Consider the following 25,733-nt stretch of genomic DNA (forward strand, 5'->3'; position numbering starts at 1 on the left):
CACGGTCTGGATAGGTCGCAAACTACGTGACGTGACATGCCTTAGTGACGTGACTTAGTAACGTGACGTAGCGGGTCGGAACATGTGTCCAGGGATGGCAATCGACCGAGTAACCAACAACCGTCCGATATACGGGGTCTGTTTGTGCAGAATGCGATGACGTGTGAACGCCCATACACACACCCAAAATAACTTGCCCCGGACAGTGTGACAATCAACAACACTTTATAGACGTGACAGTTGACACTATGATGGCGTTGATTGGCGTACAAAACACAGTGTACATACATATACGAGTAATACTCAAGTGGACACTTGCGGTTGAGTTCGTCCAGGCTTGTGGTTATACCCTTGCGTGACTTCTGGCCAAGCTGAGCTCGTCATAAGTAACGCCGATTTCATCGGGCTTATACACTTATTATGAGTTATGACTATTTTATATATTTCATGAGCACAAGGAGCACTCACCAGAGAACAGCCGCAGTTGCTACTTACCATGTCACCTCCGTGTGACCTCAGACTGACCTCATCGTGACGGAATATAGACAGAAACGTAACGTTGATGGCGTGACAACAGCGCGGTCGACCGTTCGTGTCCTCACATATTGACTGGGCGTTTTCGTCCCCTTGTATACGCCGTCTTTATAGGTAAGCCTCCACGACACCGAAAATAGACATGCAATCCTCACCATGAACTACAGCAATGTTTATAGGAATGAGACAAATCGTTTTATTGCTTGTTTGTTGTGTTAAAATATAATTATCTCTGACGTCTTTGCTGGCAGCTGTTCATGGGTAGGTGCTTAAAAAGGCATTTTCAAGCGTTGATAACCGACTATGGAGTTTTATGTTCTACTTTGTGGTCATTATGTGCTCAATAAGCACACATCGAACCTTATTATATGTTTCAGTGCCAAATCTATAGCATAGAACTCTGATGCAGATGTACCAACACTTGTACAGAGGTCTATGGTTCCATATACTTGCGAAATATATTCCTATAGATAGTAAAACGGAAACAGATATAACGGTTTCGTGTCAATGCAAGATATGATGGCACTTATCTTGTTCTTCTGCTGACCGTGCTTTTTACAATGTTAGGGAAGATGCTACGTAATTCATTGCATCAAAAAGTCTCAGATAAACGTGCTTTGAATATATAAACGAGCATGTCCATATAATGCTTTATGGAAATATTACATTTGAATGTTCATGACGATGTTAACTCAAGTTGTTTACATTCTATGCAAATCTGTCCCTGTGTCGCATTGAAAAGCGTAGTTATATTTATGAACAGCCCCGCAGCTGACTGCGTCTCTTCCCGTGCTATGACCGGAGGCGGTGAGTCGGGCTGCTCTGCCGACCAATCACAGCCCGCCGTTCTCCCGGAGGTCAAAGGTGACGCACAGCTGACCTCCCAGCAGACCGGGGGCTCCAGACGGCAGTCGTCTGGTCAGGTGCCGCTCCGGTTGGAGAGTGAACGCCGCAAACATGCTGCAGGACTGGTTCTTTGGTGAGTGTATTGATGGTTTACGTCTTGCTTTTACGTTTACTCTTAGGTTAACGTCTTTTTAGTTAAGCTGTTATGAGGTGATTTGTTACTACACATGCAGCCAGTTATCCACTATAAAAAATAGTTGGATCGTATTTAGACAAAACGTTGTTTCGCATAGCGTTATGGGCGTTGCGAGTTATGGGCATAGCTATTTTTTTTTGTGGTTGTAGCCTCAGGTCATTTACTGCGCCAGTTTATCGAGATGTTCCTAGAACCATGTTCTGCGTCAAAATCGGCCGAACATGAAATCACTCTGTCGTCAATTCCGGCCGACCTGAAAAAAAAACTACTTATAGACCTATGCATACGACCTCGTATTGTTTATTTTTCATTACACTGAATACTTATAGACCTTCAGCGTGCCTATACGAATTACGAATATTTGACTATTCAATCCATTACGACCGAACGGACCTATCAAAATTTTTAAAGGTAGTGTGCCACCTTTGAATGATTTTCCATTTTATTTTTCCTAGGATAAGAAGCTTCTGCTTTTACCTAATATCGCAAAAACAAAACAAAAATGGGCCTAAAATAGTGCTTTTTTCGCCTAAAAGTTTATCGGTTTTTCGATATGATAACAACTGTAGTGGGCTGACCTGCAAACAGGCGTCGGCAACAATCAAGAATGCGGCGCACATGTGACAATAAGCAAAGGTCATTATAGAGCTACGACGTACGGGAATGAGTTATCAGCTGTCTAATCGTAGACAACACAATGTCGACTTTAAACTGTAAGCCTGTATTGGTATTGTTTCTTTAATTTGGCTGTCGAACATTAATTTATGGTTGGAAATATTATTTTATGTAAAATAATTGATATGAAACAGCCGTCTCTAAAGTTATGACCCCATCTCACCACATGAAAGTGGCAGAAATGACAATGATCAGCCACTGGCGGATCCAGGGTGTCAGCGCGGGGGGGGGGCATACCAGGTCACGGAGCCAAACCTAGGGTACCCCCAAATCCTGTTTTCTCATCGGATTTAGGCCACTTATTTTTCGTCATAGCCCGGACACGAGTTTTTTTTTCTTAAAAAAAAAAACAAATGCTAGGACACCTGACCCCCATTGGCAGATCCAGGAGGAGGAGGCTTTTGGGACAAACACCAGGGCAGCGCCAGAAATCGACGAAAATTGGTGGGGCCGGTGGGGCCCTCAGAATGACTGGTGTATAGAGCCGACCCGGGGCCGCCGGTGTGGAACCTTAACCCGCGCCCCACTGGGGTCTGCGTATAACACGCCCTACTGGGGGGGGGGGGCTATTCATAGCCCCCCTCCTAACTCCGAAACTACTGGGCCGATCGTCAAAATTCAAACGGCGTCTGATAGCCCCGGAAAAACTGTCGAGCGAAACCTAATTTCATTGACCTCAAGGTCACCGATGACGTCACAGGTCAGGTCAAAGTAAAAATTATTAGCATTTTGGCTTGTTCACGTTTTGGGCTCTGGCCGCCGACTTAAAAGTCAGATCAGGCTCATTTTTGGTTCACACACTCGTGAACAGATGCTCTAGATACTCTGAGGGTACCTTCAGGTCAAGGTCAGGTCATCACAGGTCACGAAAATATTATATCATCCATCGGTCACGTGACACATGTTTTATGGTCCATTTAGGTCAGAGATTTCGAATTTGATGTCGTCTGTGTCATTCAAGGTCATTTTGAGTCAAATTTAGCTCAGGTCAGGTCACTTTCAGGTCAAAAAAGGTCAAATTTTGAAGTTATAATTTTTCAACAAAAAAGGTGTCTATTGGATGCAGTTTGAGCTCAGGAACACGATGGTGCTATTTGTGTTGGCGTACTATGTCAAATTCATGCTCAAAAATTGATTTGAAAAATTAGTAATTGTTAGTTTTTTTTTGCAATAATGCGTATAACTTGGCCATTTTTGAAGATATTTAACTAAAACTTGCTAGAGTTAGTCATAATAATGCGTTCTATCACATATATTCCGGTTTTTTCGAATAGTCAAAAAATTTTCGAAAAAAATGTAAAAATATAAATTTTGAGTTTTATTATATAACATTGTCGAAATTTTTAAAATTTTGAAAATCCGAGATAGCAGTTTGATAGCGCAGTCTATTCTGAGTCCTTTCATGCAAAGAAATTGGATCTAGCTTAAAAACTGAGCTCTTGGGAGCGATTGCCGCGGTTCAATGTTTTGCGTCGAAATCGGCCGAACATGACGTCACTCTGACGTCATTTACGGCCGACCTATGGTAGGTACGAAGTTCAAATTTTGACACAAGGTGGCAAATTGATGCAGCCGAAGGTACTGAAAGTTTGGCGTCGATACATCAAGCGGTTTGGAAGTTATTGCAGAAAAACGGGAGGGGGGGGGCTATAAATAGCCCCCCCCCCAGTGGGGCGCGGGTTAAGAGGTACTGGCGTGGGACCATCAAAGGTATCGGTGTGGGTTCCCCAGAGGCAGTGGTGTGGGGCTCTCAGAGGCACTAGTGCAGGAACCACAAAGGAGCGGGTGTGGGCCCTCTAAGGTGCTGGTGTGAGGCCCTCACATGGACGCCGTTGTGGTGCCTCAGACACTGGTGTGGCGCTAAGCCCACACCATTCACAGATGGTTGTGTGTGGGGCCCTTGGAGTTGTTGGTGCGAAATGCGAATGCTTAATAACCCAGTAGGACCTCTCAGAGACCGACAAAGGGCCCTCAGAGGCCGGTAACGGGCCGTATGATGCCAATAATGGGCCTTCATAGGCCGGCAAGTGATCGCCGGCAGTATCTTCAGGAGCCCTGTGGAGTCCTTAGAGATCGGCATGGTACTCTCAGACGCCGGTGGGGCCCTCAGAGTCACCGGTGTAGGACCTACAGAGTTACCGGTGGCTGACTGCCAGAGGCACTGGTGTGGGGCCCCAGAGGCGCCGGTGTGGGACCCTCAGAGTCGCCGATGTGGGACCTCAGGAGACACTGGTGTGTCAGAGGTGGCGGTGTAGGGCCCTCAGACGTGTCTGTGTGGTGCCCTCACAGTCGCCGGTGAAGACTTTCAAAGGCATCGTTGTGAGAGTCCTCACTCCTCAGAGACACATGCATGGGGCAAGTGGTCTTCAAGAGACCAGCAAGGGCCAGCAGAGGCCTTCAGGAGACCTGTGGGCTCCTGGAGACCGGCGTGGTACTCTCAGGCGTCACTGGGAGCCCTCTGAGTCACCAGTGTGGGGCCCACAGAGTTGCAGGTAGGTAGCCGTCGGATGCGCCTGTGTAAGACCTTCAGAGGCGCCAGTGTGGGGCCCTCAGAGCCGCCGCCGATGTAGGGCCTTAAGAAATATTGGTGTTAGTCCCTCAGATTGGCAGTGTTGGGCCCTCAAAGGCGCCGGTGTGAGACCCTCACAGGCGCCGTTATGGGCCCTCAGAGACACTGGTGTGGAGCCGTTCCATGCGGGTATGGGCCAGGATCCTAATTAGAGCTGACGCTTAATAGGTCAGCAAGGTCACTCAGAGGCCAGCACAGGGCCCTCAGAGGCCGGAGTGGGGCCCTTATGGAGATTTTCGATGTGTGGCGACTCAGGAGCCCGTGACTCCGTGAGGTGCTCTCACGAGTCCTGCGGGTCTTATCTCAGTCGAAATAAGGCGCGCTTGGACCCTGAGCGGCCAATTGGCACTGCAGGGCCTCTCGGGCCCATAGGGCACCATGCATCTAATGAGGCGGCACGCGCCCCTTGTGCCCCCCTCCCCCGGTTACGCTGCACTGCCTGCGGCCATACAGGTAAATCATATTCTAACCGTCCCTATTCCCTATCATAGGCGGCGGCCGATTCCTGGTTTGCGCAATATGAGCATGCCATCGTTAGACAATACGGTCAAAAGGGTTGAAGCGGCATGACTCCCCTGTGGTAAGAACTAAGAAGCAACATAGGTACTTTTAGACAAAATAAAGCAATGACAACTAAATTAAGGTTACTAAAACGACTCTGATCACAAAAGTAGTTACTAGGAAGGCTTTCTAATCCGTTTTTATTTGGTTCCTCGTTATACGCGTAAGAAGTGTAAGTCTGAACGGGGGGGGGGGCATACTTGTACTGAATGCCCTCCCCAGGCTCCTGTCGGGGGGGGGGGCATATGCCCCTAATGCCCCCCCCCCTGGATCCGCCAGTGTGATCAGCTGACGCATTTTTCTTGGCCGAAGTCAGAGCGCGCGGCCCGACGCACCACCACCGCGCCCAAAGCCAGGGCCCCGGTAACGTGAGGTAGCCGAGTCGGGGCAGCGTGCGCTGACCCAAGCCGGGGCCGCGGCTTTGGGCGCGGTCTACCGCATCCCCGAGGGCAGCCCCGGGCTATCACATGACACCGGGAGGATGCGCGGCCCCGGCTTGGGTCAGCGCACGCTTCCCCGACTCGGCTACCTCACGTTACCGGGGCCCTGGCTTTGGTCGCGGTCTACCGCACCACCTAACAGGCGTGTTCGAAACCGCAGGAGATGATGAACGGGTTTATCGAAACTTGATTGGATGAGCCTATCGGTAATAGCGATTTCAGTGTGTGCATTTATTGTTCATAGTGGTGTGAAATGTGGTTGGGGTACGACCGACAACCCGTCGGGGCGAATTTCGCACTGGGGTACTCAAAATTTGAAGAATTTAAGACGTTTCCATGAGTTTTGAAGGTATGGATAAGTTCTAAAAATCCGGTTCTCCTTATCTGGGCCATTAACTCTATACGGTCCAGGAAAGCTGGCACACTACCTTTAACTTGAACTACGAAATTTTAAACCACGAAATTTGGTTTTGCATTAAAGTTAAGTAAAATTGATGCGACCGAATGTTCAGAGTCTCGTGCCGATACGCCAGGTCATATAGAAAGATGAAAAACAAGGGGCTCTGGCACTATAGAGATCTCCCCCCTCTAGTGAAGCGTGGACAAGACATTTTATGGGGCTGAGCGCTGCATATGTAATGACCAAAAATATGCGGGACTATTTTTTTGAAAAAATACCAAGGTTATTGGGCGAAAATGAGAAGCTTTGTGGTCAAACTATTTTTCTATAATTCAACATTTTAGCTTAGTTTTTTGATTGGTTTAATGGGCTAATCGCACATTAACCACCGGGGATTTTTGAATGAGCTAACATTTGCTGCCCTTCATTTGGGGCAAAACGCTCGTGTTTGTGCTTTTTATACATAAATCATTTAGAAACAAAGTGTTTATGGGATGAGAGGGGCTATGCCTAGGCCTGATGACAACAAACGCGCTATCTACTATCCTAACTGCACCATCTCCCATCTGATCACCGTGCGTCTTTGGCAGGCACCGTGCTCTCCAAGGAGACCTCAGAGTACCGATGGCTGCCGACGTTCTCCGAGGTGGACGAGAGCTGCGACAGCGTCGACCTCAAGGAGGACGAGGACCACCACAAGACGCTGGAGCTGACCATGGCCGTGCTCAGCCCGGACGCCAAGCAGGGCGAGGTGCAGGTACGGAGGCCGGCCGGGATCGATTGGGACTATCAGAATAGCCACATGGACCTGGAAATCATGCGTATTGCGCAAGGCCCATGGCTTATTCCAACGGCCATCAAACACTCTCGGCTCGCGGCAAAATGGAATCTGATCAGTAATCAGCTCCATAAAAAAAAAATGGTAGTGACTGCGGGAGGGGCGTAGGGTCATTCATCGTGATAACAAATAGCACGCCCTGCTGGTCAGTAGGGGAAGTTGGGGGAACGCCGAATACTTTTTTTCTGACGCCTGTAGCACGCAAGGTAGACAACATAAGCTATTCTTGTTGGCGTCATTCGAGAGGCCAGTCTTTTGTCTTTCAAACATACCAGGCGCATTTGATGAATTCGCATACCGTTAAGCGCAAAAACTAAAAATGTCAAAGAGCTGGCTTTTTCGGGGTTGCCCCGGACTGCGGGGAAAGCCGAAAATGGGATAAATGATCTACGAGGAATGCCGACATTGATGTTTTGCCAATTTATCTCAAACTTTATCCAAAATTCATCAAAGCTGACACGCGTTTTAAGAGCTTGAGGACGCTTGGTGCACACTTGAAGCTATAATTGTGTGATATAATAAGAAAATGCCAGGTAGGTAAATCATTCCTTATAGGTAACAGGCCGTTGTGCCGGCTGAAAGTGTAATTTGTTTGACTAAAAATACGCGTTGCTATTCTACAGCAGTAAAGTCCACGTAGCGTGCTTTAACGTGCGTAATTGCACGTTTTCGGCATTACCCCAGCCAGCCATACTTTCATTTGCAGGCCCATAACTTTTAAACTTGCTGTATAAATTTCAAATAGGCAGCACACTTATGCAAAGACATGCTGAAGATTACTTGACCGAATTGGCCAGACAAACGGTAGCATAATGAGTAAGAAATGTGGCTTCAAAGGCGCATGTAGTACAGGGGAAACGTACCTTGAAAACGCTTTTGGCGCCCTCACAGCCGAAGTATTCCAAATGACGACTCGTAACAAACATGCGATAATTGTAGTCACTTAAGCTTCAGAGCATCACTGAGACGTGGCATCCATGTCGTACGGTTTTAGAAATATCTCGAATTTCGGCTTTGCCCCAACTCCGGCATTGCCCCAACTTCCCCTACATAATCCGCAGTTTGACATCTGTTATATCTGTTCCGTCAGGAGATTGAGGTGTCTACCAAGGACTCCCGGGAGGCCGACGTGGCCGTCACGATAGCCGTGCTGGTCGGCGGCTCCATCTACCAGTCGCTGCTCAAAGTCGAGCTTCCCCAGGTGCCCGCCACTATCAGACTGAAGAGGGGCGAGGGACCCGTCCATTTAATCGGAAAGGAGTATGTCGGTAAGACGTTTTATACATCACTTTTATTCTAGACATTTTTTATGCCAGAAGAGTGCTTGTCGAGCCGCACAGGAAGCACAACACAACCGTACCTCTAGCTGCTAGTGCTGAAATTTCTAGTGCATGAGTGCCCTCGGTGCTATCTGCCTTTGTCACAGCCGCTTCAGCTCCTTGCTTTCCTGCAAAATTCGTAAACGGCACTATTATTCTGCTGGGAACCATCAACATATATGCAGCGGCACATTCAAAGTAGTCTGTCCAGCATAAGTTGCCCCCTTTTTTGTTATGACCCTATTCTGTCCAGACCCACGCGCTAGGGAAGTGATCTACGAATTGTTCTACCTATAGGGCTCTGTAACGTCGCGTGACCTGTCCCGTCGCCCACAGACCGGGACATTGACCCGGACGAGGAGGCGGGAGAGGAGGAGGAAGGCGAGCTGGACGAGGCGGCAGAGGAGGAGCTCGTCGTCGAGCCGCCCGTACAGAAGGTACGCCGCAGACTGGAATTCCATCTTTATTTGCCCTATCCATCTTTATCGAGCCGGCTGGCGGCTCGTGATGTTGCTCACATTCCACCACCATGTGTGTCAAGAATTGAGAGCTGCCGTATATGTAAGGCTTCAAAGTAAAAAAAACTTTTAAAACGGCTTTCGATGCCCTGAAAAACGTGAGAAATAGATCGCTTTGGATTAGCAATGCATTGGACCTGCAGTGCTCATCACTGAAACAGATTATACATCGGCTTGTCTCCGCTCTCGGGCGAATGTCATCCAATGAGTATAAGGTCTTATCACGGGTACTCAAATCAAACCCTTCAGCTGATAAAATGGCGGATTGCTAACATAAGCTTGTTGGAAAACCTCTGAGGCAAAATGCATAATTTAGTTGCTCGATGGCCTGTCTCCTCAGTGCTTTTGATCGCAAGCACACTGTTTTTTTTTTTATCTGGTTTGATATTTTCCCATGCATGAGCGCACGCCAGCGCTTAGTGTTGGGATATTTTTTCTGTTTTAGATTGACACCAAGAAGCGGAAAAAGCCCGAGACAAACGGCAAAGCTGCCAACAGCAACAAGGCCAAGCGGTCCAAGGTAGAGGCAAAGGTAGAGACCACTGCACACTTCACTCTTGTGTGCCGATTCGAATCGGCTAGGTGATACCTTTGCATAGGGATTGTTGAAGGTATGACACTACGTGACGTGTAAATCGCATCGATAATTTCATGGATAGTCATGACAGGAGTACTTGCACTCTGATTTTTTCAGATTAAATAGGATGAAGTGCGATTGTTCACATGGGTAATATGAATTACACCGATGTAAATCAACACTGAACAGAACACTTGTAAAGTCTTGAGCGCCCCATTATATTTATTTCAGGGTTAATATGCGGATGTTATTTTATCTTAACTTTGTCACATTTTTTCCGGTTTGTATCTGAACAGCACTACAGACTAATCGAGTATCTCACCACTGACGTTTTCCACCGTTTCCCAGAACGGCACAGAAGACGAGGACGATGAGATGGACGACGAGGAAGACGACATGGAGGACTCGGACGAAGACTACGAGGAGGAGGCGCCTCAGGCACGCGGGAAGAAGGCCGCCAAGAAGGGAGCCGCGACAGCCGCTGACACAGCAGCAGCAAAGAAAGCCGCTGCGGCGGCAAAGAAGGCTGCAGGAGGGTCCGGAAAGAAGGCAAAGAAGGGCGCGAAGGCGAAGGCTTAGTCAAAAGAGCGTTTAGATGACGTGTGTTTATAGTTGGTGTTGAATATACTTGATAACCATTGAACTGAACCAGCTTTTTACCACTGAGGTATGGCGTTTTGCACGAGGTTTATCCAACGCGGCGGCACTCCGGATAACCGCAATGGGTAAACACGATGACCGCATACATTTCAGTTAATTCCATTTCACACATTACCTACTGGCTACTGGACAGCTATAAGTGCGTTAGGTATATAATGCTTATTGCTTATCTTGTCAATGCTTATTGCTTATCGCATAATTCGTCTTTCCGTAACATGCGGTCTTGGTGCCTAAAAAGGCTTTACCTATTAATGGTGGCATCTGAGTGAGACGATTCAATTCTTGTGGAAGCTCGAAGATCAGAGAACTTAAAGATAAAAATGAGTCATCGTGCCGAGCAGTTATCAATTCCACCCACATTCCATAAAGTGTTACCATGACAGCAAACCAGTCATAACACGTCTGGTCTGCCGAATGCGGCCTGTCCAGCTCCGTCGCGGTCGTCGGCTGGGCCACGCCCTCCGACGCAGCCGACAGGCCCCGCCCACAAACGTGACGTCACCGTCCGAGGTGATATAGGGGAGCCCGTCGGTAGCGAGCCCCACCTCACCAGTTCTTCGTCGCTAGACAGGCGTGAGATTTCCCCTAGACGCAACAATGGTGAGTGATTGGGGGCTGGGGGAGAGAGGCGGGGTTAGACGTGGTTGAGGGGTGCAGGGGAGGCGTGTGATGACTTGAGCCTCGTTTCATAAAGCGAGTCCGTAACTTACGCCGGTTTTTGGTCTTGTATTTCAAGTGCATGTGAAGCGATAAATTTATTTCCCCGTCTCCCTTCTGTTCTTGCTTGCAAGATGAATAAATTCAACGGTTCAAACTAACGTCATCGCTTCACATGCACTTGCAATACAAGATCAAAAACCGCCGTAAGTTAAGGAATCGCTTTATGAAACGAGGCCTTGCTTGGCTGTTGAAACAGACAAATATTGTCTTTATTGGCTCTGGATGCCGGATGGCAGTCGCGAGCGCGCAACGCATCTGCTGGCGAATAATCGATGAACCGTGGCAGCTGGCCCGTTTAGGATGAGGGAAGAAATTGTCAACCTTTTGCTTCTGTGAGTTTGATTATTCACAAGGTTTTGATGGCTCAATGGCGTCGCATGGTCGTAGTGTCTATAACCGGGAACATTTATACTTGATATTTACCTAAATGTGGACGTGGCACCGGCAAGAAACGATTGCACGTTTACCGTTTGGAGCGCTTCCCGTGCATGTATTATGCACCAATTACATGTATGGCTTATTTTTTTTTTATCCAGACGTCTTGGCTTTTGGAGCATCTGACCAAACTGTGTATGTACCTAGATCAAATAACACTATACGATTTCAGCAAAGAGCTTAGCACGTAACATCAACGGGACAATACGATCATTGTGAGCTGCTGCGCTGCACGTCACATGTAGTTAGGTATGATGTGAAAGTAGAACATGAAAAAATGATCAGCGACAAAAATCAACAAAAAAGTTCACCTTTAAAGCAAGAATACTTGAACGTAAAGCGCGATGTCTACAGACATTGTCTGTAAAATAATCATGCATCGATTCGGCAGCTGAATCCAATGTCCAGAGTCGAGGGATAAAGATCCCGTTAACATTTAACCGTGAAGTGCAGCTGTAGCCGTACAAGTGTAGGCCGTGCAGCTGTATGCCATGCGGGACAGTATACCATCCCAGGATGGTGTTAAGCGGCACAGCATACCTACCCAGACATCAAACGTTCAATGTGCTGGTCGCCGATGCATAAAGCTCTTCATCCAACTTTTCTGTAAGATTTTCAGGGACATTCCAACCCGCGCCGTGCTAGTGGTCTGAATTTTACATGGAGTGGTGGTGTGGGGGGGGGAGGGGAGAGAAGGGGCATTTTCACGTCCCTCGGGCTTCGTCATAACTCGATTTCTGGGCCGCGCAGCGACACGCAGTAAGCGCCATTCGAAAGGGCGTAAAAATGATGAAAAGGGCACTTAAGTAATTTTTGAGGTCATGTCACCAGAGTTCATCAAAGGTCAAATCTCGCCTATTTCGACAATTTTCGACAAAGTGGCGCATAACTCTGGAATGAATATAGAGCTACAGCGCCGAGGAAAAGCGGATTCGATAGCTATTCTAACGTTCTTTCTGGTGTGCGTCCTCAGATTTGACCTAAGGTAAACGGTTTAGCCTCCAGAAGGCAAAAACTCTGAAAGCTGACGTTTTTAGCGGAAAATATTTTACGGCAATAACTTTTGACTCTATAGGTAACTAACACGACATTTATTTGGGTCTTAAATTTTCAGAACATGGCAGAAAAGATGTATAAAGTGTGGCAAAAAAAAAAAAAAACGGCGGCGCGGAGAGCCACCGACGTTAAGACCAGGGGCGTCGCCACGGCTCCCCAACTTGTACGGACACATTATGTCGGTCGTCTCATTCGTCAGAAGTGTTAACCCCATGAACAATACCTACTGTTATCTCACTACAGTGTACCAAACGTTATGCGTTTTGCATGGTGTATTCAACGAGAGATCAAATTTGAATTTGAACAGCCTAAATCAAATTTGAATCATGAATGGGACACTTCTCACGTAACGAGTAAATTGTCTATTATCGAAATGCAGTAGAATGAGGAAAGAACTACCTGCTTGAGCAGGTAGATAAGCACTCGTGTATATCTCGTATAATAGGGTAGGGGATGTGTTCTAGCATCCCAATCCAGAATACCTGAGAATCAAACATATCTTTTTGCAGACACCTCCTACATCCACATATCGCAAACAAATATGCAAGCGCTCCTTGAACTATGGAGTCATGGACGCATCAAAAAGAAGAAAAAAAACGTCTATTTCCTAATGACTGGGCGTTTTGAATGACTTCAGGCCCTTACATTCAGCGTTAGCTCCTGCGAGTCTACGTTGGCCTCTGAGGGCCCTCCCTGGCTACCGAGGGGCGGGCCTATATAAACCTTTGAAGACCGCTACACAGATATTTCGAGCTTCCAGGCGATCTTTAGGAGCCCACGCCGACTTTTAGGGGTCCAACGCAGCTGAGCTCTCTAACTCCCATGCAGTTCTTGATGCCCCATTCCAGCTCACGGGACGGAGCCCAAACCTGCCTCGAAAGGACCCATTGCTTATGAGTGCCTAGTCTTGCATGTGCCTCTGAGGGCCTCAGTCCGGCCTCTAAGGGTCCCTAGTAGAATTTTGAGGGCCCCACCTGACTCTGAGAGCCTGCGTCGACCTCTGAGGGCTCCAGGACATGCCTTGGAGAACGTCGGGCCAGCGATCGCTGAGCCCAGTCAGTTGACAGTTCTAACTCGAAGTTTCAAACTTTGTGCTCATCATGAACAACAACACGAACAACATTTTCACTAACGTCAGTAGCACTTTCGGTTTTTTCTTCATTCTTTCCAATTACGGTTTCCCCGTATTAGAATATCGCCCCATCGTCGCTTGGGCCCGCTCGATGGAAAACATTTGTGTTCTCCATATAATGATACCTAGACTTGTTTCTGATTAGCATGAATGTGACATTTGTGGGACCCACATTAGAGCGATATTTGATCTCTTCACATGGCCATATTGAAGGACATAGTCTTCTTTCTCACAGGCCCTTGTATTACTGAGTCCTTGCCTATCTGAGCTCTGTCCTTCCCTGTGTAGATGTCCTTCCTGTGCTCTGTTCCATGTGCCCCGCGCTGTCCCCTGTCCTGTTGTCCATGGCAAAGGCGTGCTCTGTCTCGTACTTTATACCTACCGTCATTCCCTGTGCCCAGTGTTGGACATTTCTGCATCTGCTCTATCCTGTGCATTCTCTTGCCTGTGCCTGGTTTTGTCTGCTTCCTGTCCTGCATATGCCATGTCCTATATCCCCTGCATATCTCCTACCCTATTCTACCATCCCTACCTGATCTTTGTCCTGTCCTTCGCCCTGTCGATTCCCGTGCCCCGCCCAACCCAGCGCCTTCTCTGTCTGATGCCCCAGCTAGGTAGGTAGTCCCTTCCCATTCGTCAATGCCCTTGCCTGTCGTGCCCTTCTTTTCCTGACGAGTGAGTGGTCCATGATCTTCAAAACCATCCTTATATGCCCTTCATTCTCCTTTCTCCCTAGCAACGCCGGCCTGTCTTCGATTTTTACATCCCTGCCATTTACCCTCACCCTACTCTGTTCAGTTCGGTTCGACCCGGTCTAGTCAGTTTCAGTCTGCTGATTTTGCCCTTCCGTATCCTTTGCTGCTCAACAAGGCATCCTTTGCCGTATCCTTTGCCAGGGCTAGGGGGAGGTCCCCTGCCAACTGCTCCGCAGTGTTAGGCGAATTCTTTCAAGCTTGTGCGATCATCTGGAATCGATCGGCACCTAATCTACAAATGCATACTGAAAGAGAACAAGTCATTGAGGTGGTCGATGTGCATCGAAGAAATGTGATAAAGACTGCTTCCTTCCTTGTCAAGACTTAAACATCCTGAATACTTTCAAGAAAAATAGCAATATTGATAATGCTTTTACGGCATTTGTAATTTGAACATGATGCAAAAAGCTCACTTTCGGTCGTCAAAACTTGTACGGACATTCCGTACAAGTTTTGGGACCTTCCAAAACTTGTACGGACACTGTCCGTAGTGTCCGTAGTGGTGGCGACGCCCATGGTTAAGACACTTGATAAAAAATTGACCCCCCACGGCCCACCCCCATCCCCACCCAGTACGGTGCGGTGGAAATTTCAAAGTGTCAAACTTTCTTACACTCCCATGACACCACCGCTTTTATTCTTTCTCAACTGTAGGTACCGTTGAGCTGAGGGACAGAAAACGCTGGAGACATACTCGAACTTGATTTTCTTCGAAGATCTTCACTTTCCCACAAATTCAATAGGACTGAAGGATCTAGCTGATGTCCCTTGATTGAATGTTTTGGCCCGGCGAAGGTTTATAATAAGGCTTTCCACCTCAATAGGGCGAACTGTTTGAAAACTATTGAAAATATATCGAACGGGACATATGTCGACACCTTTTTTTTAAACCCCACATTTGTTCTCCGGTGAATTTCAGACAAGTTAGTTAGAGACCTTCAAAAAAGGTACAATCACTCGATTTTTCTCAAGTTTGTCTGTCTTGGCAGATAAAGCAATACCAGAACAGGCCTACGAACACACATATTTGATCAGGATCGGACGATTGGACACTTTTAAAAGGAGATCTTTCGTGCCTCCCGGAAATTCACGAGAGAGCAGATGTGGGGTTTAAAAAAGGTGTCGATGTAACACCGTGGCGAATAAATACATGCCTTCCGGTTTTACAGAGCTGACGTCTAAGAGTAAGCCCAGTAGAGTTTGCTTCTTGGTGCAGGGTGCAGGCTGCAGTCTTACCAAATCACTCTAATAAGCGGATAGCTCTAGCGACAATCTATTTCTCCTAAAAACTTTTTGTGCCATTTGTCATTTGACATGCATTGATTGGTGGTTAAATAAAACATAACCCAAAGCCTACGTGGGTCAACAAAAGCGATTCCTTTGGTCGTTCCCCATCCGTTTTTAGCCTGTGCGTGTGATTTGTTGGTGGACAGTGCCCAGGTATCGTGAGATTCGTACGGGCCGGAGCTCATACAGATTTAACGGTATATCACAGCAGTCGATACTGAACACACGTCCCGGGCCCACACGTGGGTGCGGCCGTGCGGGTATAGCCACTGGTCAGTTGACGAGAGAGCCTGGAACTGTCACCATTGGGGGTGCTTCGAGTCCCATAGCTGAGTTCCGATCGAGAGAGGATGGGCTACAAAACAAACGTACGTATAAAGGGATGAATTTAACTTTCTGGTTAGCCATTGGTGCTACAGGTACAGGACCTATGTGACCTTGTAACGCGCAGGTGATCGTAATCATTGATCGATGATCATGCAGTTTGCTCACCACTGGACCGGTAAAGGCCGTGTTACACTGCCGAATTTTGGCCACGACCCTGTCGCCGAATCACGTCGTGTAGGAAATCGGCGAACAGTTCACCGACAGAGGCGAACAGTTCGCCGACAGAGCCCGATTTGCAGACAACGGGTGGGGGCCCCCCTAATCGTGCGCAGGTCGAAGCTGATCCATGATTCGGCGAACATCGCGAATGAATGGCGAATCTGTTGCGAATAGTCGCCGATACCTTGGCAACAAGTCGGCGCACGTAGCGACATGTCGGCGGCGACTCGGCGAGTGTTTGGCGATCATGTTCGTTTATTATTAGTTCGGCGAACGGCCACGAAATTTTCATTTTTCATGAAATATTCGTGGCGGTCGTGACGAACCGTAAAAGTCGCGCGGTGGGCACCGACTGGTCTGCGAAATGCCAAGACCGTGGAAGAAAGATCCCGAATCGGTCCACGACATAGGATGACTTGCATATTCGTGCACATTCGTGTACCAAAATTCGGCAGTGTAACAAGGGCTTAAGTAATCTAAATAGCATGTGCCGTGCGATGGGATGGGCAAATGCCATTGTGTTTTGAACCATGGGGCTGGTACAGCTAGCTGTGTAGAACGCACAGCGGGCCTAGCAAAACCGACAAATTCGTTGCCTTTTTTTGCGGAATTAGACCTTTTCGATCTATGGAAATCGCTTCAGGATCGTGACTGATGAGAGAATAACATGGATGGTCGGAAACACGGGGATGAGCTGTCAAGTGTACAATGTACCTAATTGTACACCGATTGATGCACCGGTGCACCTCAGCGGCTTTGACCACCCTGCTGTTGGGATAAAGGGGGCCCCTTGGCATGGCAGGCACCCAGGTGGCCAGCCAGGAAGAGTAGTAGGTATGCCTCCACTGGAGCAGCCATTCAGCGGTTGTATGGTGGGGCGACCATCAGTCCTCGACAGACCAATGTAATCAAGGATGGCATATAGGAATGAGGATCTAGGACGGTTGTGTTGCACCGTAAGATGTGACCGATAGATAGCCAAGCAGCTCGTTATATGGCGAGGAAGCCAGGTCCCGTTACATGGAGCGCAACCCAGTGCCGGACACCGAGGACCGGTAATGTCGGGTTTGCAGTGTGTACTGTCTGGCGGTGCCGTCGGCCGGCATCGACCGCCGTCCAGTTGGCGTGAGTCAGCGCCCCTGTGCGGATCAATACCGCCCGACTGGAGCCATCAGCTGATCGCCGCTGGGCGCGGTCTGCCCTCCCCCCCCACTCCCCCCGGCCCGTTCCCTTCCACCGGGTCACAGTGCCTGCGGTGCGATCTGGGACTCGAGTTTTGGAGGGAGGGGATGAGATCTCTGCAGTGCACATCCCTCGAGACATTCGTGATAATGCACTGGTTCCGTCCTGTTAGGAAGCAGTTAACTGTTTCCGTAGTAGTAATTGGTTATGAAAGCGCGTGAGTTGAGCAGAACGCACAAAATAGCATCCGCTCACGCAATGGTAGCACCTGTTGCCGCGAGCAGGCCACGCCTTTTCAGCCCCGCGCTAACCGTTCTCGTCTCCTCCTGCAGCGCGAATGTATCTCGGTGCACGTGGGCCAGGCCGGTTGCCAGATGGGCAACGCCTGCTGGGAGCTCTACTGCCTCGAGCACGGCATCCAGCCCGACGGCCAGATGCCCTCCGACAAGACCATCGGAGGCGGCGACGACAGCTTCAACACCTTCTTCGCGGAGACCGGCTCCGGCAAGCACGTGCCGCGAGCGGTGTTCGTCGACCTAGAGCCTTCCGTCATCGGTTCGTAATGACGGTGCCGATGTGGCAAATGTAAATAAATTGCGGATTGCCAGAGCAAAGGGAGCACAACAGATTGACTCCTGGGTACGCGGAAAGCCAAAAACGTCATGTCTTGGCTCATCATAACTAATATTTAACAACAAAGATCAAGGATAAATCCTGGAGTACGGTTTAGAAGTAGAACGTGCTCTAGCCAGTGTCGGGCTGCGTAGGTAGCAGCATTCAGATTCTGCACGTCTACCAGTGATAAGAACAGCGTCTCTTGCTGAGCCCGATTTCGGTTATATTTAACCTCGCTTTCTCCTGTACGGCAGATGAGGTCCGTACGGGCACCTATCGGCAGCTGTTCCATCCGGAGCAGCTCATCACTGGCAAGGAGGACGCGGCCAACAACTACGCGCGTGGCCACTACACCATCGGCAAGGAGATCGTGGACATCGTGCTCGAGAGGATCAGGAAGCTGGCAGACCAGTGCACAGGTGCGGGGACTTACGGTGGGGTGGATTTGACAGCTGAAAGTTTAGCATTGATTTACAATTATGCGGTGTGCGTGTTACAGAGATGATGGGCTAAACGAATAAGTTTATCAACCCCACAGTCCATGCCATTTTCCCAACACCAAACTTGACTGCAACACGATGTCCGCCCATGCTGGTCAGGTCACTTCATCACATCGTTCGTGACCAATGGGCGCTTCGGTAATAATGTTCTCCCATTTCACAGGCCTGCAGGGTTTCCTGATCTTCCACTCGTTCGGCGGCGGCACCGGCTCCGGCTTCACCTCGCTGCTGATGGAGCGTCTCAGCGTCGACTACGGCAAGAAGTCAAAGCTGGAGTTTGCCATTTACCCGGCGCCTCAAATCGCCACGGCCGTGGTAGAGCCGTACAACTCCATCTTGACCACCCACACCACCTTGGAGCACTCGGACTGCGCCTTTATGGTTGACAACGAGGCCATCTACGACATCTGCCGCCGCAACCTCGACATCGAGCGTCCGTCATACACCAACCTGAACCGACTTATCGGCCAGATCGTCTCCTCCATCACGGCCTCGCTGCGCTTCGACGGCGCCCTGAACGTAGACCTGACCGAGTTCCAGACCAACTTGGTGCCCTACCCCCGTATCCACTTCCCTCTTGCCACATATGCTCCGGTCATCTCGGCGGAGAAGGCCTACCACGAGCAGCTCTCGGTCGGCGAGATCACCAACGCTTGTTTCGACCCCGCCAACCAGATGGTCAAGTGTGACCCACGCCACGGCAAATACATGGCGTGCTGCATGCTGTATCGTGGAGACGTCGTCCCCAAGGATGTTAACGCGGCCATCGCAGCCATCAAAACCAAGAGGGCCATCCAGTTCGTCGACTGGTGCCCGACCGGCTTCAAGGTGGGCATCAACTACCAGCCGCCGACCGTGGTGCCCGGAGGCGACCTGGCCAAGGTGCAGCGCGCCGTCTGCATGCTGTCCAACACCACCGCCATCGCCGAGGCCTGGGCGCGCCTGGACCACAAGTTCGACCTGATGTACGCCAAACGCGCCTTCGTGCACTGGTACGTCGGCGAGGGCATGGAGGAGGGCGAGTTCTCCGAGGCTCGCGAGGATCTGGCCGCGTTGGAGAAGGATTACGAGGAGGTCGGAGTTGACTCGGTCGAAGCCGAGGGCGATGAAGAGGAGTACTAGGTCAGCCTTCGCCGCAGAAAGCGTAGACCGCGGCTTTTCATTAATTAAGCTGTCAGAGGTGCAGCTCGTAGACCCTTTTTGAAAGCTGAGCTTCACGCTGACAATCTATGTTGTTTTAAGCGTTGTTCGCTGGTGGATCTGTTTGCTATGCGATGGTTTTATATCCGAAACTTTGTCGGGCACAAATGTATGAAATGAATCGAACCGTTTATCAAATTAGGACAATGACCATACGCTTCGAATTGATCCATTGATTGGAACTTAATTAAAGGAAGTATGAATCATGTTGTAGTTGTAGGGGGTTAATTATATGTACCTAAAAATACACATTAAGTTCGTGCAGGTGGCCCACATAGCAGATGGCCCATCAACCGGTGCTCAGCAGCATAAATACTGATGAAGCTAAGCATGTGATACAAGGATCATTCCCCAAAGCACTTTTATGCTATTCGAATAAACAGTTACCGATTTGGACCAGTTTTCCATCAATTGCCGAATAAAATGCGACCATCACCGATTTCGATATACAAGACCAATAATCAAAAAAGTTCATGGATATTCCACTCCACAACCTGTATTAGAAGACCGTGAACACTTTTTCGCCCACTTCAACAGGTCATTACTGTAGCCTCAAAACTCTCACTTGACAAATCATCTGCATTGATTTCACAACACTACCATTCTCCCATTCAAAAAGCAAAAACACATCATTCCGTCGCACATTACATACACCGCCTGGGGTTCTGAGATGACCGTAGTCAACTATCCAACAGTTGTGAACACATTCTGTTAAATTTCTCCTGGGGAAGAAAAAATGGTCAGAACGCTCCTGGCCCAACAAATCAGACACACCAGCTCACATGGGTACAGAGTTCACCAGATGTTCTCAGGCATGGAGTATTCACGACCAAGGAATAGCTCAACCGAGATCGGAGGGCTTGACGGGAGCTGTTTCTGTGGCAACCGGCGTGGTAGTCCTCTGCATGAGGTTCTTGCTGAACCAGCGAGGTCGCTCCTTGGGAAGTTCTACTAGTCTGACCGCCTGTAAAAAGGAACACGATCAGAAACGCTAAAGGAAGACGTTGAAGCCTTCGAAGAGAAGCGGTCACATTAGCAATCATCAAACAGTCTTTAGTCTTGTTTATGACGGCGCACATGGGCTAGGTGGGCTAAACTTCTCGAATCATACACATTCGAAAAACGGTGACTTATTGAGGACGCATACTTAACCACAACAAACGAATAGTTGTATGGCACTGTAAGCCCACCAGGCCAATTCTACTCCGCATAAGACAGCACATCCGACACCTCACGAATCTGCCGAACAAACCTTGGCCTGTTGGTCGTCGATGGCCTCGCGCTCCCCACGATACACGATGGCCACTTCTCTGTCTGGCGGGGTGAGGCCCTGCTGCTGCGCCACCGCCTTTTGCAGCTCCTCGGTCTCACTCTTCACACGGTTGTAACAGGTCACTGAAGAGATTCGGGCATAAGTATCATAAAACAAATCAACATGGCAGGTTAAGACACTTTATCTTGAATTCATACAAGTTCTCAACTGACGAGAACAAAATAAACTTTTCGCTGAATAGCTGGCACAACTCGTTGAAAACGTACTAATTATCTACTCATTTCATATTAACTGGCATATCATTCCTAAAAAAGGCCAAAATCAGGGCCAAACTCACTGCACAGCATTCCGGGAAGATAGTGGCTGCCGCACTTTAGACAGAATATCAGGTTATTCTTGGGCTTGATGAGTTTGCGGCCGTTGGGCCAGCTCTCCGCTCCGTAGCGCCGCATCATCCTGCGCTCCACAGAGCGTCGGTACTTGGGGACCGCCCAGAGGAAGCCGTCGTCGGCGACGGGCGGCGGAGCCCCGCCAGGTGGCGTCGCGGCCCGCTGGTGGGGGACGCCACCGGCGGCGGCCAGAGCCAGAGCCGGCGACGGACCGCCGCCACCTGGGCACAACGCACGTCAGGGTGCTGGGTGACCACCTGACCATCAGTTCGATGTAGACACTGCTGACTTTCAGTGTTCACTCACAACTCAGATTTGTACCTAGCACATAGGTAACTAGAACAATGTCTGTGAAACGAGTAATGACTCCATTGGTTGGGCACCTGGGAAAAGTGTAAAAGGAGTATGTGCAGTAAGCAGTTAGGTACTCTGGCGTCACTTTAAAACATTTAGATTTGTTTATCTGTGACTCTTGGGCTATGTTGTTTCTTTCACACATTTTAATGCAGAAAGCATATGGCTTCTTTATGAAATGTAACAAATGAGGATAGTGCATTAAACATCTGGAAAAAATGATATACATAGGATGTAAATGGTAGGTACATAGATTTTAGACAGCATTTCTCTAAAATTGCAAAGCATCAACAAGAACCACTCATGACTCAAGGTAAAACTCATTCCATATAAAAACAGATTATTGTAACACAAATTAGCAAAATTAACCTTGCCAGTCATGAATCATTGCAATCAACTCTGTAAAGTATTATTTTTGATCCTACATGAAGTCTTTTGAATTTCAAATATAAATCACAGACATACATTTTTACTGATTGAGCTGCTACTTCAGGTAATAAGCAGAAATTATAATTTACAAGCAATCAGTGTATGATATTGACTCCAATAAGCAAATGCCTACTAAAAAAACATGCTCTGGTTGCCAAATTAGATGTTCAACTCAACAAGAGCCACTTTATTCAAATGCATAAAGCTGTAAAAATTGTGAATGCAATGTTGTTAGCATTTGAAATAGCTTCTGCTTCATTCCAGAAGAAATAAAAAGTAGCTTCTGAAAGATTAATGTTATTAGATACATACATAGTCATTGTAGTCTAACAAACGTCAGAAAGATGAAGAATGGAGCAAAACAGCCTGAATAACATTGCACATGTTTTGATCACTGGGAATGCATTACTTGAAGAGAATCAGTGTGAAAGGACACAAGAGAAATCTTCTTGGAAACATTTGAAGCAATTTAAATGCACATTCATCAATGGTGGTGCATTTTGAGTCTGTTCTTTCTCAGGTTTGTCAGACTATAGTGGAACTTTCTAAAACATAGAGACATGTCGAGTAAATAACGGTCACAACAAGACAACCATTTCGGGTTCCACGCAGCGCTTGTGTAATGTGTAATGCACACCACCAATAATTGCATACCTATGTATTTGCTCAAAATAAAAATAAAATAAAAGGCAAAAATTGGATTGCTCGTACCTACGTAACCTTGTCTCTAAATAAAAAGTGCAAATTGGGTATGGCACTTAGGTTCATAAAAATCTATGAATCTCAGGTAGACAATACTAGCAGGAAGATATGAATGGCACACTTACCATTTATCGCCTGATAAATGATGACTGCATAGCGGTCTATCGTCCTCTGCCAGTTTCCCCACACTACTCTTACTCCATTTATCATGTCTCTCGAAATTGATCAGTCAATTACTTTTTCAGACAAATATACCTTCCAAAATATACGCAATTACGTGAGGACGAAATTAACATAAAATGGCACTGAAAACCCTGAATTTTGAGTTTGAAGGCCTTGAAGCAACCTTGAAGAAATATCGGAAAATGCACGTTTTGTAATGCATCATTTTTAGAGCAGCTGCGTCATATATGTATTGATGATGAAAAAGAAAGCCAGCTGATATGTGCAATCTTTTGATGACGTTTTAATTACGCTTTGAAGCCTGACACCCAAGTTGTTGGTAAATAAAGAGGGTTCGCTATTATTTTGATAAAACAATATGATATTTTAGGAGAAAATGTGCACTATTTAGCACATTCTAGTTGGTAATCGAAGAGTTACGTACCAAACAGTACTGCCATCTAGCGGGCAATAGCCCAAGCAGCATGTGTCGAAAATTTTCTCGACCGGCGCTCAGTCCTCGACATGGCGAACGCAGCGGCGGGTCGGGTGCGTAGCCTGTTCGAAGGGCTACTGCTCGTGAGAAAATGTGCAATTGCGAGAACAAACACCACCCCTTCCGTGAGATGGTCACAGTACCGGACAATTCACGAAAGCAAGGAGCATCTCCCAAAGCTGGTGAGTCTAAGCGCCACTTACGTCTTTGGTGCTCTGAAATAGTCACCTGGTTTTCTAGTTAAAAACGTAACGTTCTTCCCTTCTATTTATATTTTGATTAGCTTGATTTTATTATTTCGCTTCGAATTTTGAGGCCATTGCAATGTAATAAATGCATGCTGTGTTTCTGGAAAATGTTTCTATTATAACCTTTTCAATCGACACATTTTCGTATGTAGCGTTCCGTAGTTAGTTGATGCTTCCTCGCAGCAGACGACTGAGGTCAATGTGGAGAAGGTTGATGACGGCCAATTACATAATTTGTGTTTTATACGGCGTTTGCTAAAGGCTTTTGTTCCTTGGAAAGTATTTGAGGTTGTGCACCGCTCTCCAAGTTCTCAAGAAACCAGCAATATGAAAGGAATTGTCCAGGAGAGCTACCGCTCACCGCTCGGCTCTCGATAGTTTCCGTAAAAGGGGGCGTGCCCCTACGGCCTACTTATATGGTATTTGGGAGTTTGCGATTAATTCTTCCGGTGATGAGCAGCCAGCAGGCGTTCTACATATAAGCTGATTTGAGCAGAAACGTTTTGGCCAACATTGAAGACACGTTTTTGGACATGCGTATGTAGGTACTATGTAGGTAGGTATGTCCTTTTTGTTGAAGCATGGACATTGTATGCGATTTGTGCAGTCAGTGTCCATGTGCACCTAAAGGTTTCGTCTGTTACCTGACAAACGTTAAGTCTAAAACAGATCATTGAGGCGAAAGGGAACGGAGCAACACGTCCCTCTAGTAGGTAGGTATGCATCCACTGGCCGATCCAAAAGGAGCATTTTGGGCCTGGGGGCGGGCCAATGCCGCTCCTCGCAGCGCTCAAAGTTAACAAAAATTGTCCGTTTTCCTGAAAAGGAAGAAAACTAAAATTTTAGGTACAACAAAAAGTGTCCTTCAAACTACACACCAGTGCGTACTGCTTAAGGCATCGACATCCGAGATAATTTTGGAATCCCTTCAAACTACACACCAGTGCGTACTGCTTAAGGCATCGACATCCGAGATAATTTTGGAATTAAAAGAATTTTTTTTACGGGGGTTAGTTGCAGTGACCGAAACCGTCTTTTTGGATCCCCCTGTCATGGCTGCTTCGGTAATAATGCGCCGAAATCCGAATTTGAATCCGAGGTTTCGAAGAGCGCACCCATCACCCAGCTGAGGTTGAAAGTGTAACTGTCGAAATAACTGCTTTGGTGTTTTTCTTTCTATTGGATTTCATTGGTATTACGGCGAAATTCGGGTCTTAAAGGTGGCCATTATTACCTGTGCCTTTCCCCGAAGAGGCCGAACAGGTATGTCTAGCTTCATTGGGCTGTTTTTGAAGGGTCGCTTATAGTGACTTAACCCTCGCATGTGTAGGGGGGGGGGGGGTCGGATGGACCCCCCCATGGTTTTTCGCGAATAACTCCCGTAAAAAGCGACCGATCGCGACGAAACTTTCAGTACCCTCTCAATGATCAATTTTACACCTACCCTGAAAATTTCATGATCCTGACCCAAATGACCTTTGACCTGTGACCTCTTTTCCGAGACCATGTTTGGCCGGAATCGCGATTCCGCGTATGTCGGCTCGCATTAGCCGCGCGTTTGCAAGCTTTTCGTGGTTTCAAACGTTCAAACATGTGATTTGATGTTGCTCCCATGCATTAGAATGGGTGTCAGGGTCACCTGAAGGTCAGGTCAGGTCATTGACCTTTGGTGACCTCGGGTGACCTCGGTTCACTTTTTAGAGTTTTACATGTTTCTAGACTAGTTTTTGGAGCTGAATTCGAATTTAGCAACCATTTGAACATTTACGAAGTAGTTTTGGTGCCTTCGTAACATGTTACGAAGCTGTCAGAGGCGGTTGACACGTACTACGAATACCCGTCACAACCCCTACTGGGTGACCTGACCTGACCTGACCCGACCTGGCCTAAATGCTTAAAGACATCATCTGTGATCAAAACTAATACGATATTCGTGATCAGCACCCCGAAAAACCCCTTAGCAGCCACAAATTACGACTTTCTAATAGGTCCCGATTTTCCCGACTTTGGGTCATTGACCTGACCTGGAAGGTCAACCAATGACCTAGGACCTTAAAATTGGGTATCATCGGCTTCCTCTCGTCACGGGCAACACGCTCGTTTTTTCCGCGAAGCTCTA

At 47.8% G+C, this 25,733-nt stretch overlaps 4 protein-coding genes across 6 annotated transcripts in view; 3 read left to right on the top strand and 1 right to left on the bottom strand.

Moving 5' to 3' along the window:
* The first annotated feature begins 1,282 nt into the window (after nt 1-1,282).
* On the top strand, nt 1,283-10,121 carry LOC122378955 (nucleoplasmin-like protein ANO39). 2 transcript variants are annotated; one of them, XM_043360675.1, is made up of 6 exons: nt 1,283-1,513; nt 6,812-6,978; nt 8,150-8,327; nt 8,715-8,815; nt 9,342-9,428; nt 9,822-10,121. In XM_043360675.1, the coding sequence occupies exons 1-6, from the start codon at nt 1,492-1,494 to the stop codon at nt 10,050-10,052; spliced, it is 786 nt and encodes a 261-aa protein (XP_043216610.1). In that variant the 5' UTR covers nt 1,283-1,491; the 3' UTR covers nt 10,053-10,121. The 2 variants fall into 2 exon arrangements, with proteins under 2 accessions (XP_043216610.1, XP_043216611.1); XM_043360676.1 differs by having other exon boundaries at nt 1,368-1,513; nt 9,342-9,416.
* A 548-nt stretch (nt 10,122-10,669) lies between these two features.
* On the top strand, nt 10,670-19,957 carry LOC122378914 (tubulin alpha-1 chain-like). Its single transcript, XM_043360560.1, has 4 exons — nt 10,670-10,733; nt 17,579-17,801; nt 18,116-18,280; nt 18,525-19,957. Exons 1-4 carry the CDS (start codon nt 10,731-10,733, stop codon nt 19,481-19,483), a joined length of 1,350 nt encoding a protein of 449 aa, XP_043216495.1. The 5' UTR covers nt 10,670-10,730; the 3' UTR covers nt 19,484-19,957.
* Nucleotides 19,958-20,039: 82 nt separating this feature from the next.
* On the bottom strand, nt 20,040-23,100 carry LOC122378916 (39S ribosomal protein L32, mitochondrial-like). The gene is made up of 4 exons (XM_043360563.1): nt 22,834-23,100; nt 21,172-21,444; nt 20,814-20,956; nt 20,040-20,525 (listed from the first exon to the last, which is right to left on the bottom strand). Exons 1-4 carry the CDS (start codon nt 22,916-22,918, stop codon nt 20,403-20,405), a joined length of 624 nt encoding a protein of 207 aa, XP_043216498.1. The 5' UTR covers nt 22,919-23,100; the 3' UTR covers nt 20,040-20,402.
* A 245-nt stretch (nt 23,101-23,345) lies between these two features.
* Nucleotides 23,346-25,733, top strand: part of LOC122378915 (all trans-polyprenyl-diphosphate synthase PDSS1-like) — a 42,808-nt gene continuing 40,420 nt past the window's right edge. The window contains exon 1 of one of the 2 annotated variants that reach the window (XM_043360562.1): nt 23,346-23,548. In XM_043360562.1, the coding sequence (XP_043216497.1) occupies nt 23,396-23,548 (153 nt within the window). In that variant the 5' untranslated portion in view covers nt 23,346-23,395. The remainder of the gene's footprint in view (nt 23,549-25,733) is intronic. The other variant, XM_043360561.1, reaches the window with a different exon arrangement.

Source organism: Amphibalanus amphitrite, unplaced genomic scaffold, assembly GCF_019059575.1.
Source record: "Amphibalanus amphitrite isolate SeventyFive unplaced genomic scaffold, NRLGWU_Aamphi_draft 000068F_arrow, whole genome shotgun sequence".
NCBI lineage: Eukaryota > Metazoa > Arthropoda > Thecostraca > Balanomorpha > Balanidae > Amphibalanus > Amphibalanus amphitrite.